This window comes from Hyperolius riggenbachi, chromosome 7, assembly GCF_040937935.1.
Source record: "Hyperolius riggenbachi isolate aHypRig1 chromosome 7, aHypRig1.pri, whole genome shotgun sequence".
NCBI classification, from domain to species: domain Eukaryota; kingdom Metazoa; phylum Chordata; class Amphibia; order Anura; family Hyperoliidae; genus Hyperolius; species Hyperolius riggenbachi.
In genome coordinates this window covers 7,137,558-7,149,603 of record NC_090652.1, presented here as the reverse complement: position 1 = coordinate 7,149,603, position 12,046 = coordinate 7,137,558, and the positions used below count along the sequence as shown (strand labels likewise).

General features: G+C 46.5%; 1 protein-coding gene across 1 annotated transcript; it reads left to right on the top strand.

Moving 5' to 3' along the window:
* Nucleotides 1-6,149: 6,149 nt before the first annotated feature.
* On the top strand, nucleotides 6,150-9,185 carry LOC137525359 (lamina-associated polypeptide 2, isoforms alpha/zeta-like). Its single transcript, XM_068246419.1, has 2 exons — nucleotides 6,150-8,285; nucleotides 8,640-9,185. The coding sequence occupies exon 1, from the start codon at nucleotides 6,524-6,526 to the stop codon at nucleotides 7,784-7,786; it is 1,263 nt and encodes a 420-aa protein (XP_068102520.1). The 5' UTR covers nucleotides 6,150-6,523; the 3' UTR covers nucleotides 7,787-8,285; nucleotides 8,640-9,185.
* Nucleotides 9,186-12,046: the final 2,861 nt, after the last annotated feature.

Genomic DNA, 12,046 nt, shown 5'->3' with positions numbered 1-12,046 from the left:
CGTGTGGATCCCGGAGAGGTGAGTTACCTTACCCCTCCTCTGCTAGCACCAGGAGGGCACCAACCGTTACACTATTCGCCCCACACTTGTTACCAGGGTAACATGCAGCACCATAGCAGCTTGAAGCTGATAGTGAAGCGGGTGCTGCTGATCTGGCGATAGGGGCAGCATGCTGCCCACGCGCTGCAATTTTACTGGCAATTTGTACGTCGCTGCATACACTTAGGGCCCATAAATATTTGAACAGAGACCACTTTTTTTTTCTCTGAGTTCCATGATATGACACATAATATAGAAGAGTCTCTAACATCACCCTCTTCCACCACTGGGTGGCGCTGCAATGCTGACACACCATCCCCTGGGTAATGGTCACATGTCCTATCGTGATCGTAACTCAGAAGAGGATGCTGGGAGTACAGCGCCTCCGGTGGATGAAGAGCAGACTCTGATCCAGCCGCCCGGGACAGGTAAATCTCTAAAGTAGCTCCCTGCACCACTCTGCATAGCTGCATTAGGCGGCAAAACGAATTGTGCCATAAGAAAACACCCTGGCATGCATTATCTAAGGCTAGGTCCACACTTGTCCCGTAGCAGGATGGATAAAAAATAAAATAAAATTCTCTCCATCTCTTGTATATGTTACGGCCAGAACCCGAAGTTTGGCCACTTCTAGTTCTGGCCGGCCACTTCGGGTTCTGGCCGGCCAATTCGCGAAGTGCCCGCTGCGCTGCGGCCAATGTTAGAAACGGATCGTTTACTCTGATATGAATGTATCTTCTGGCCGCAGCGCAGCGGCCAAACGTATTAATTTGTTGCAATTTTTAAGCCGGCGGCAATGTAACGATTCAAGCCGCCGGCTTTTTCATCTGCCTCATCTCTCTCCCTCTCTCTTCTTATGGCCAGCCGGCGGGGGGGGGGGGGGGGGGGGGGGGACACGCGAGTCCCCCCGGGAGTCGTTCGTCGCAGCAGGGGCAGCAGAGCGGGGAGGCTGCAGACATTGCTTCTGCCAGCACCCGCTCTGCAAGAACGGCAGGCTTCCCTGCCGCGACGAACGACTCCGGAGGGACACGCGTGTCCCCGCCCGGCTGCCCATAAGAAGAGAGAGGGAGAGAGATGAGGCAGATGAAAAAGCCGGCGGCTTGAATCGTTACATTGCCGCCGGCTTAAAAATTGCAACAAATTAATACGTTTGGCCGCTGCGCTGCGGCCAGAAGATACATTCATATCAGAGTAAACGATCCGTTTCTAACATTGGCCGCAGCGCAGCGGGCACTTCGCGAATTGGCCGGCCAGAACCCGAAGTGGCCGGCCAGAACTAGAAGTGGCCAAACTTCGGGTTCTGGCCGTAACATATATATTTGCAGCATACATGATCCAGTCTGTGGAAATGTATGCCCAGCCGTGGGGGGGGGGGGGGGGGTAACTGGTAGGGAAAGCGAGGGGGGGGAGTGGTCGCCCCTCTTCCCTCACCTGGGTCCCCTGTCCCCCGCTCCCCCTCTAGCTATTGCGTAAATGTTGTAATGTATGCAGCGGGCAGGGAAGCTTACCTTCCTCCTTTGCATTCCGCCGCTTGACTTCCTGCAATGCCGCCCTCTATACTTCGGTGGAACGGCATTGCAGGAAGTGACTCGGCGAGCAGAGGAAGTAAGGAAGGTAAGCTTACCTGCTCGCTGCATACATTATATTTACAATGTTTGTGCAATAGCTGGAGGGGGGGGACCCAGGTGAGGGAGGGGGGGTGCGTCCCGCCGCCCGTTGCCCCCCCCGCCCCCAAATCCTGGCTTTTTCCCCCTCCAGCATGGCGGCCCCCTCCCCAACCACAGGCTGGGACACAGAAAACAGATCCGTTTCTGTATCCAAAGCTGCCTGTGTAGAGGGGGATCCGTTTTCCTATTGATTTTCACCACCCTCCGTGTATCTGAGATCCGTGAAAATTATGCAAATCCAGACCGTCCATTCAGGTTTTCAACGCGGACCCCCCTGAAAGCAGACTGATCAGTTTTTAAATTGAGTGAAGATGGCCGCTATTTTTAACATTTGTACCCATGGATACATTTTTGATTCGGGCCAAAAAAAAGGAGTCACAGATACGTTTTTAAAAGAAATGTAGATAATATGTGCCTGGCTGTGAACAGGTTAAATCTCTGCAGAGTTCTCTTTCAAGGCAGACCTCAGGCTGGGAGCACACTTGGCTGTGCGGACAACCATGCGGTCTCTGCATTGGCCTCGATTCATAAAGAATTTCCGCATTCGGTAATGCAGAAAACAGCTGACTTTACCGAGCACTTAGGAAAATATCAATTCATAAAGGCTGTTACCGCATGAAAAGCTGAAATTACCGAGCAGTGAGGAGAATTACCTCAACACATGTCAGCAAACGTCAATTCATGAAGACTACAACATGCAGTAATGTCCAGAAATTTTACCGACCCCTCTGGTGTGGCGAAATGCGTGCAAGACTGGGGAGTCAGCCGTGACTTGCAGAAGCAGCCCCGTCTCCTGCAAGTCCCGCTGATCGGATGCTGATAGGTTGCGTAGGCTTCTCAGGAGATTCCAGTTTTTCTATCCCCCCCCCCCCCCAGGTCACGAGCAGAGAGCACGGAACAAAAGAGGCTTCCCCTGCAGCCGTTTAACCCCTCAGGTTTCTGTTTGAAGATGCGTAGGAGCTAGTGGGGAAATCACCTAAGCATGGCATGTGTGAAGTCTTCTAAGCTGTGGCAATTTAAATAAAATATCAAAAAAGGCTAATAGAGAGATTCATAGCGAGCAGAGGCTGTATAATAAACATGTACATCTAAAGGGATGTCTGGGGTGCCTCTTACTATTGTAATGCCCTCACTGCACGGAACAGCTTGTCCAGTGCAAATTAAAGTATAAAAATGTATCTTACCGATTCTGGTAAGCCCAGAATTGGTAAGATAAATTTCTATACTTAAATTTGCACTTGCCATTTACCCTGACATGTGCATAGATCTATAATGGTATGTATATAATGGTATGACTTATTTGGTTTATGATATTTGTTTTTTAATAGATGTTTGTATACAGTGTGCCTCTGAGGAAGCGGCTTTTGGCCGTGAAACATGTCAGGCAGTCTTTTTATGTGAATTGGAACTCTGAATCTGTATCTGTACGTATTGTCCACAAATTGAAGACCTTGTGAACGAAGAATAAATGGAGATCATTGGTTCTTATAAAACCCCAATATTTATTTTGTTGAAATTGTTTGCTATTGCGGGGTGGAACAATACTGCCTACTTTTTATTGTGGTCTTTAGAGGAAAATTGCTTCCGTCCTGAAGGTGAAAACACCTGCGGGCTGAAGTGGTTAAATGAAACAACTCCGATGCAGTTGAAGGTCAGACTTTCAGCTTTAAATCAGTGGGGTGAACAAAACGTTTGCGTAAAGATGTGAGGCAACTAAAGCATTAAGGCCTCTTTCACACCAAGACGTTGCGTTTTAGGGGACTTGAGGTCGCATAACGTGCCCCTAACGCAACGCATGGTGGTGTTGAAGTTGGACGTCAGATTGCGTTATGAGGTTCTTGGTGCTATCCTGGGAAGTCCGGATCTTTTCAATGATTCGGATGATTGAAATCTGATCATTGAAAAGATCCGGATCTTTGAACCGAATCTTTGTACCATTTTACTAGGGCAGCAGGAAGCAGGGGTGCAGCAGAGTGAGAGGTGCAGGAGAATGAGGGCACATTGAGGGTGCTAATGGGGAAGGGAGAGATGCAGCAGGAAGATTGTGCTTGTGCACAGAAGCTGCAGTTCCTGTTTCTTCCAGACATCCACTGTGAACCGAATCCTTCATTGTGATGATCTGGATGATTCGACTCGCAAAAAAGATCCGGATCAAAGATCCGAATCGTTCATGATCTGGACAACACTACAGTGCAGTGAATATTAATTAGCCATGTGGCTAGGAACAATAGCGGACTCTCCCCTTACTGAGCATGTGCAAACAGTCTAATGCAGCTAAGACCGCCTATAACGCACAGCATGCTGCACTTTCTTTGAACGTCCAGCGTTACACTGTAATGCAACGTGGGCACTGTGAACAGCCCATTGATTTTTCATTACTGTGAGTTGGGCTGCGTTACAGGCTGCTCTAACGTGCGCTTGTAACGTCCCACTGTGAAAGCAGCCTTAGAGACTCTGAAGCGAGAAAAAATCTCACTTCAGAGCTCATAGTTAGCAGGGGCATATGTGCCCCTGCTAAACCGCCGCTAAACGGGGGTCCCTTCACCCCCAAACCCACCCCCGCAAACGTTAGTCGTGGAATTGGTCTTTCCTGGAGGCAGGGCTAACAGCTGCAGCCCTGCCTCCAGTCGTGAAGGAAGACTGAGAGGGGCGGGGGAGAGGCGGAGATACGCGCTGACAGACGCCCGTGGGGCAGGGCTGTGGCGGTTAGCTCTGCCCCAACCAGGAAGAGGGGATGCGCTGCACGGAGGGGGATTTGGGGGTGAAGGGACCCCTGTTTAGCGGCGTTTTAGCAGGGGCACACATGCCCCTGCTATCTATGAGGTCTGAAGCGAGATTTATTAACACAATCCCCAGGCCCGGATTTACCTCCCAGGAGCCTATAGGCACAGATGTCCTGGCACCTTAGACTCCGCCCTCTATGCATGCAGGCCCGGATTTACCTCCCAGGAGCCTATAGGCACAGATGTCCTGGCACCCTAGACTCCGCCCTCCATGCATGCAGGCCCGGATTTACATCACAGGAGCCTATAGGCACAGATGTCCTGGCACCTTAGACTCCGCCCTCTATGCATGCAGGCCCGGATTTACCTCCCAGGAGCCTATAGGCACAGATGTCCTGGCACCTTAGACTCCGCCCTCCATGCATGCAGGCCCGGATTTACCTCCCAGGAGCCTATAGGCACAGATGTCCTGGCACCTTAGACTCCGCCCTCCATAAACCTACAAACCCCACCGAACTGCATCTCCCTTACTACCCTTGCCTGTCATAGGTAGCTACAGATGTCCCTTAGTATTAGGTAGCCAGAGATACCCTCAGTATTAAGTAGCTACAGGTTTCCCAAGTATTAGGCAGCCAGAGGTTCCCCTTTAATCCGGCCCTGACAATCACTTCATTTCAGGGGCTCAAAGTAATTAGACAAGCGACTCAAAGGCACTTTCATGGTCAGATGTGGGCAAGTCCATCGTTATGCCATTATCAATTAAAGCAAACGTGAAGTGAAAAAAAAGTATGATGTAATGAATTGTATTGTGTAGTACGGATAAGGAATAGAATATTAGTAGCAAAGAAAAGAGTCTTGTGTTTTCATTTTCAGTTATAGCTTTTTATTGTTTATAGCATTGCATCATTCTGTCATATTTGCAGCGTAGAAACTGTAAAATAAAGAAATAATGACCCTTTGAACTCTCCTGCAGTAAAAACTTATCTGGAGCTGTTTTTTTGCTGTTTAAGTGCGTCAGAAAACAGCACTGTATTCCGAGTATTGGAGAAGCTCTTTTGCATAGATAACAGCTGAAGTTTTTTTAACTCAATAAAAAACGTAACCAATATGAGACTCTTTTCTCTGCTCCTAATGTTCTATTTCCCAGGAACGTCCTCGGACAGCACCCATGAGACTTGTCTCCTTCCCCACTTCAAATGGACAGGAAGCTAAAAATACCACAGACATTTGCATATTCATTAGGCAGGCATATATAAATAGGGAACTCACAGTAAATCGTCAGTTGTTTTCTGTCCACCACACAGGACGCTACAGGGGAGCTGAAGCCAACCATGTCTGTAAGGCAGGAGCTGCTGCACGACTCAGGCCGAGTATCGCGGGTCAGGGACCCGGCGTGCGCCGGAGCTGCGGCCGAATAGTTTCCCCCATCGAATCTCGCGCGCACAGGCGCGTCTGACGCACTTCCGGCGGAAGAAGAGGCCGATCATGTGATCGCGCCAGCCGGATAACGTCACTCAGTCACCGCGGGTAAGCCTATCCAGCGTTCAGAGGGCAGTGAGCCGCGTTGCATCCCAGAGCCCGGCGGTGAGGGAGCGGTTCGCTTGCCCATAAGGTAAGGAGGAACTATAGGTACAGCAGCAGTTGTACGGGGGGTTCATATTTTGGAAGCGCACTCTGTCAGGGGGGGCGCGGCTTACCTTGGCGTGGCATAATTGGGCGGCTTATTTAAAGCTCAGTTCCTGGTCAGAATCCATTCCCTGACCATGGAAACTGCCGCTGGATCCTCCTCCACCAGATCTGTGGAGCCTGGCTCAGAAGCCTCTCTGGTTGGTGTCATCTGCTGACTCCTTTTTCAGATATGTATAAATAGTTTTTTTATATAAGAGGCTGGTTAGTTACACTCTCTCTTTGTCTCTTTTATAGCCTAATGCTCCTAAAACGGATAAAGACAAATCTGATCCAACTGACAAGGCTGATAAGAGTGACAAGGGAAAACAGGCTCAGAAGTCTGATCATAAAAGATGTGCCATCTGTGCCGTGAAAATATCCTCTTCTTCATCTAGATCATTATGCCAAACATGTATTGACAAAGTTATGAAGAAAGAATCACCCGTGGTGTTTAAAGATTTGATGGGATGGATGCGTTCTGAAATGGCTACTGCCATTAAAGCTATTAAGGAGGCAAACATTCCAGCTGCTGGGACTGTTCCTATTCCTTCTCCTATGGTGCCTCCATCTCATCCTTCTACATCTAGTAGTGATGTCACGGTTACACCTCAACCTCCCCCAGGGCAGGACTCTGCCGTAAATTTACAAAAAAGAAAGAGGGGTGAAGATTCAGGGGACTCAGAATTATCTGAGGGAGAGGTGGATATATCGTCTCTTGAGGAAATTCCTTCAGGAGAGGAGTTAGACACTGATAAGCCTCATAAATTTGCCTTTGCAACTGATGCCTTAAAGTTATTTCTTAAAGCTATGCGTGATACCATGGGTATTAAGACTGAGGAAAAGACTCTATCACCCCTCGATCATATGTATGAGAGTTTATCTGATCCTGAGGTTGTTTTCATTCCAGTACATAGTTCTCTGAAGAATATGATTAAACGGGAATGGGATAACCCAGAGAGGAGAGCATTCTGGCCCAAGTCTCTTGCCAATAAATATCCGTTTGACCCTAATGACCAGAAATTCTGGGGGCCGTCACCTAAATTAGATCCCGCTCTTTCTAAGGTCTCTAGAAAATCTGATCTCCAGTTTGAGGACTTTGGAAATTTAAAAGACCCCATTGATAAGAAAATGGATAATCTGTTAAGAAGAGCATGGGAGTCTTCATCACTAACATTTAAACCAGCTGTCGCATCTACAGCCGCAGCCAGATCTTTAAAACTTTGGTTGTCTCATACACAATCCCAGATAGCTTCAGGGGTACCCAGAGAAGAGATACTAAAGGACTTTGATAACTTATTTCACGCTGCTAATTATCTTTCAGATGCAGCAGATGACACGGTCCGTTTATCTGCCAGGACCACGGCCTTGGTGAACTCTACCAGAAGAGGTATATGGGTAAAAACATGGCAAGGGGACACCTCCTCAAAATCTAAACTGTGCGGAATACCTTGTGAGGGGGAATTATTATTTGGTTCCAAATTAGATGAAACGCTAGAAAGGTCCTCAGACAATAAAAAGAACTTTCCCATAAAAAGAAAGAATTTTCGTTTCAAACGTTCCTTTCGAGACCCAAAACAGAGCGAACAGGGGTCCAAAAGCTATCCTAAAAGAAGATGGGGGCAGAACAAACCACAGCGGCCAAGACCAAATGTGTCCTTTCCTCTCCCATCCCAGGGATCTAAACAATGACATCAGGCTCCCAGTGGGAGGAAGAGTAGCGCACTTTTACGAAAACTGGTAAAGTCACTTTCAGAACAAATGGTTATTAAATATAATCCTCGAAGGTTACAAGATAGAGTTTGCCACAGCTCCTCCAGTACAATTTTTTCTTACACAGACCCCATCAGATCAGCATCTAAGCTTAGCCTTACAAAGAGAAATTGCTGTCCTTCTGGAAAAGAGGGTAATTCGTCAGGTCCCAAAATGTCAACAGTTTCAGGGGTACTATTCTCCAGTATTCCTAGTAAAAAAACCTCAGGGGGAGTACAGGTTCATCTTAAACCTAAAGGGATTAAACAGGTCAATAAGATATCGAAAATTTCGAATGGACAATATACGCAATGTGGTCAATCTGCTACAGAGTCAGTGTTACATGGCTTCTATGGACCTCAAGGACGCCTATCTCCACCTGCCTATCCATGTCAGATCCCAGCAATACCTGAGATTCGCCATAAGACTACAGGGAGAGGTAAGGCACTTCCAGTTTTCAGCTTTACCCTTTGGTATATCTTCTGCACCCTGGCTGTTCACTAAAGTATTGTCCGAGGTTCTAGCAGTACTCAGGTTAGAGTCAGTTCAGATCATAGCCTATCTGGATGATCTTCTTATTTGGGGGCAATCCTATGAGACCGTTGAGACACAGATAAACTTCTGTCTCGATTTTCTGCAGTCCTTAGGCTGGCTTATTAATTGGTCTAAATCCTCTCTAGTTCCTACTCAGACTATGGAATTTTTGGGGTTTACTATAGCCTCCATTGACAGTGTTGTGTTTCTTCCTGAAAGGAAAATATGTGCAATTCTAAAATCTGTTCTTTCTTTCCAGGGCAAGATTTCAATATCATTGAGAAACGCCATGGCTTTACTGGGTCTTCTAACTTCATCATTCCCAGCAGTTCAATGGGGTCAGCTACACTCCAGGACATTACAACTATGGATTTTAAGAAGTTGGAACAGGAGTATAAGAGACTTAGACAGGAGAATCTTAATTCCCCAGTTCATAAAGGACTCACTGAATTGGTGGTTGATCCCTTCACAGTTGACGAACGGACGTCTTTGGAGCTATCCCTCAGAGACAGTCATAACAACAGATGCAAGCGCCTGGGGTTGGGGAGCCCATCTGGGTACAATACCAGTACAGGGATCTTGGCCCAGAGCGTCGAGGCAAAGATCTTCAAACAACAGAGAGCTGGCAGCAGTTTGGCAAGCGTTGACACACTTCGATTCCCAAATCAGGGGCACTCACGTCACGATAAGAACGGACAACAACACAGTGGTGGCCTATCTGAACAGACAGGGAGGAACAAGGAGTCATTCTCTATGGTACCTGTCATGCAAGATACTACAGTGGGCAGAAGGACACCTGAAATCCTTGAGAGGGAACCCTGAATTGTTTAGCCGATTTTCTGAGCAGATCACCACTTCATCAGGACGAGTGGTCTCTGAACGAAGTTGTGTTTCAGGGCCTGGTACACCTCTGGGGCAGACCCGACATGGACTTGTTTGCTCGAAAGAACAACACAAAGTGCCAGATGTTTTGCTCACTATGCCCCCAGGACAATCCTTGCTCAGTGGACGCATTCTCGATAACGTGGAATTCAGGTCTGATGTATGCCTATCCTCCTCTTTCCTTAATTCCTCGAGTTCTGAACAAATTACAGAAAGACCGAGCTCGGATGATCATGATAGTGCCATACTGGCCCAAAAGACCATGGTTTACACTACTGAAGAATTTAGCTACAGTCGATCATGTAATGCTGCCAGATCGTCCAGACCTGCTGTCCCAGGGTCCAGTTTTTCATCCAGATCTGAGGCTCCTTCAGCTTTCAGCTTGGAGCCTGAGTGGAGAAGTTTAAAGCAGAAGGGTTTCTCTAACGGACTTTCAGAGACGTTAATCCAGAGCAGAAAAAAGGTTACCAGGAACATTTATCAAAAGACTTGGAATGTGTATAAAGGATGGTGTGAACAAAATTCCAGAGACTGTTCTTTATCCCTTTCAGTACTAGAATTCCTACAGGAGGGTTATCAGAAAGGCCTCAGCACCAGCACACTGAAGGTTCAGACAGCAGCTATTAGTGTTTTTCTGGAGAGACGTTTGGCTGAAGAAGAATTCTTCATACGATTCTTTCAGGCACTTAAAAGAATCAGGCCACTGGTTCAGTCAAGAATGCCATCCTGGGACCTAAACACCGTACTACAGGCCTTATGTAACAGCCCCTTTGAACCTCTGGAGGAGATCTCAGATAAATGTTTAACCATCAAGACGGCTTTTCTTGTAGCAATTACGTCGGCCAGGAGAGTTTGTGAATTACAGGCCCTGTCCATGAGAGAACCTTATTGCATTATCTCTGGAGATCGTATCACATTACGGTTGGACACCTCTTTCCTCCCTAAAGTTGTTTCTAAGTTTCATCGTTCTCAAGAAATATTCTTACCTTCTTTCTGTAACAACCCGACCAATGAAAAGGAGAAGAAACTTCACTGTCTGGATGTAAGAAGGACGGTTTTAGGCTACTTAGATCGTTCCAAACAATGGAGGAAATCGGATGCCTTGTTTGTTCTCTTCGGAGGAAGATTCAAAGGCAAACAAGCATCAAAGTCGACTATAGCCAGATGGATAAGGCAGACTATTGCGTTGGCTTATTCCCAACAAGGAAAGTTATTACCATCATCCATAAAGGCTCATTCAACTAGAGCGGTGTCAGCCTCTTGGGCAGAGAAGGCGGGAGCCTCCATCGAACAGATCTGTAGAGCGGCCACGTGGTCCAGCCAAAATACGTTTGTCAGACATTACAGATTAGACATTGCAGCTAGTTCAGACCTGTCATTCGGCAGGAAAGTGTTGCAGGCAGTTGTCCCCCCCCTAATTAACTTATCTTGTTTTTCGTCTCATGGGTGCTGTCCGAGGACGTTCCTGGGAAAGACTATAGTTACTTACGGTAATGTCTTTTCCGGAAGTCCGAAGGACAGCACCCATGCGACCCACCCTTACTAATAAATACATTTGAAGCAGAACTATGTGTGGTGTGGTCTTTTTTATTACTGACGATTTACTGTGAGTTCCCTATTTATATATGCCTGCCTAATGAATATGCAAATGTCTGTGGTATTTTTAGCTTCCTGTCCATTTGAAGTGGGGAAGGAGACAAGTCTCATGGGTGCTGTCCTTCGGACTTCCGGAAAAGACATTACCGTAAGTAACTATAGTCTTTCTTAGCTGTACTGCACATAGTTACTGTATATATACATTATATCACAAGTTTATTTTTAGCTTCAGGTTACACAGAAAATGCAGCAGGTTGTGTGTTTCAAACACATTGGAGAACGCAGATATATGCGATCTGTTATGTGGCCTATAAACTTTCATTATGTGCAGAAACGCGTGCATTTTTCAGCAACGCAGGTGATTCTGCTAATTCGCGTGTCCGTCCGCGTTTGGTGTTTTTAGAGGTGATTTTTCTTTCCGATGCCCGGCGATTACCTGCACGCTGTTTTGTTTTGTGAACCGCTTTTCTTTTGTTCTTTTTTTTCAACAGTTAAACTTTAAGGTTTTTATTTTTTTAGATACAAGAGACAATTAAGTAATTAAAGAGAACATAGTATGCATCGAAAGCAGGAATACATCACTGTTATTGATAGAACACAGCAAGAATATTACAGGATTATTATACAGACATCCCAATTACAGGGCTAAAGCTAGCACAAGTGTTAAGTTATAGTTAGGTTACATTCCCATATGCAATAGCAGAGTGTACGTATACCACGTTGTTGAGATAAGAAGAAAAGGAGGAGTTGGGAGAGATATAGTAGAAAGAGAAAGAAAGGAAAGAAAAGAAGAGAAGAACCGCCATCGTCCAAGCCCCCAACCCACCCAGTCTTTATCTACTCAGAAAATTACTCTAAAATAGGAATGAAATCTGAGTTTTTAAGGTTCATCAATTGACTTTCCCATATACCCCAAACCTTGTAGTATTTTTTTAGGACAGCGCCTATTCATATATGTGGTCTTGTATGGCGGGAGTGCATTGTTGACAGATTTTGCCCACATCCCAAGTGTGGGAATAAAGGACTTTTTCCAGAGCTTAAAGCTACGTACACACATGTGACAACGATCGTTCGTTGTGAACAACAAACAAACTTTTAATTGACGAACGAACAAGTTAGTTTTTAAAGGTGTGTGTAACGATCTGATCGTTAGAACGAACGTTACATCACGTAAAGCAACTATTGCGC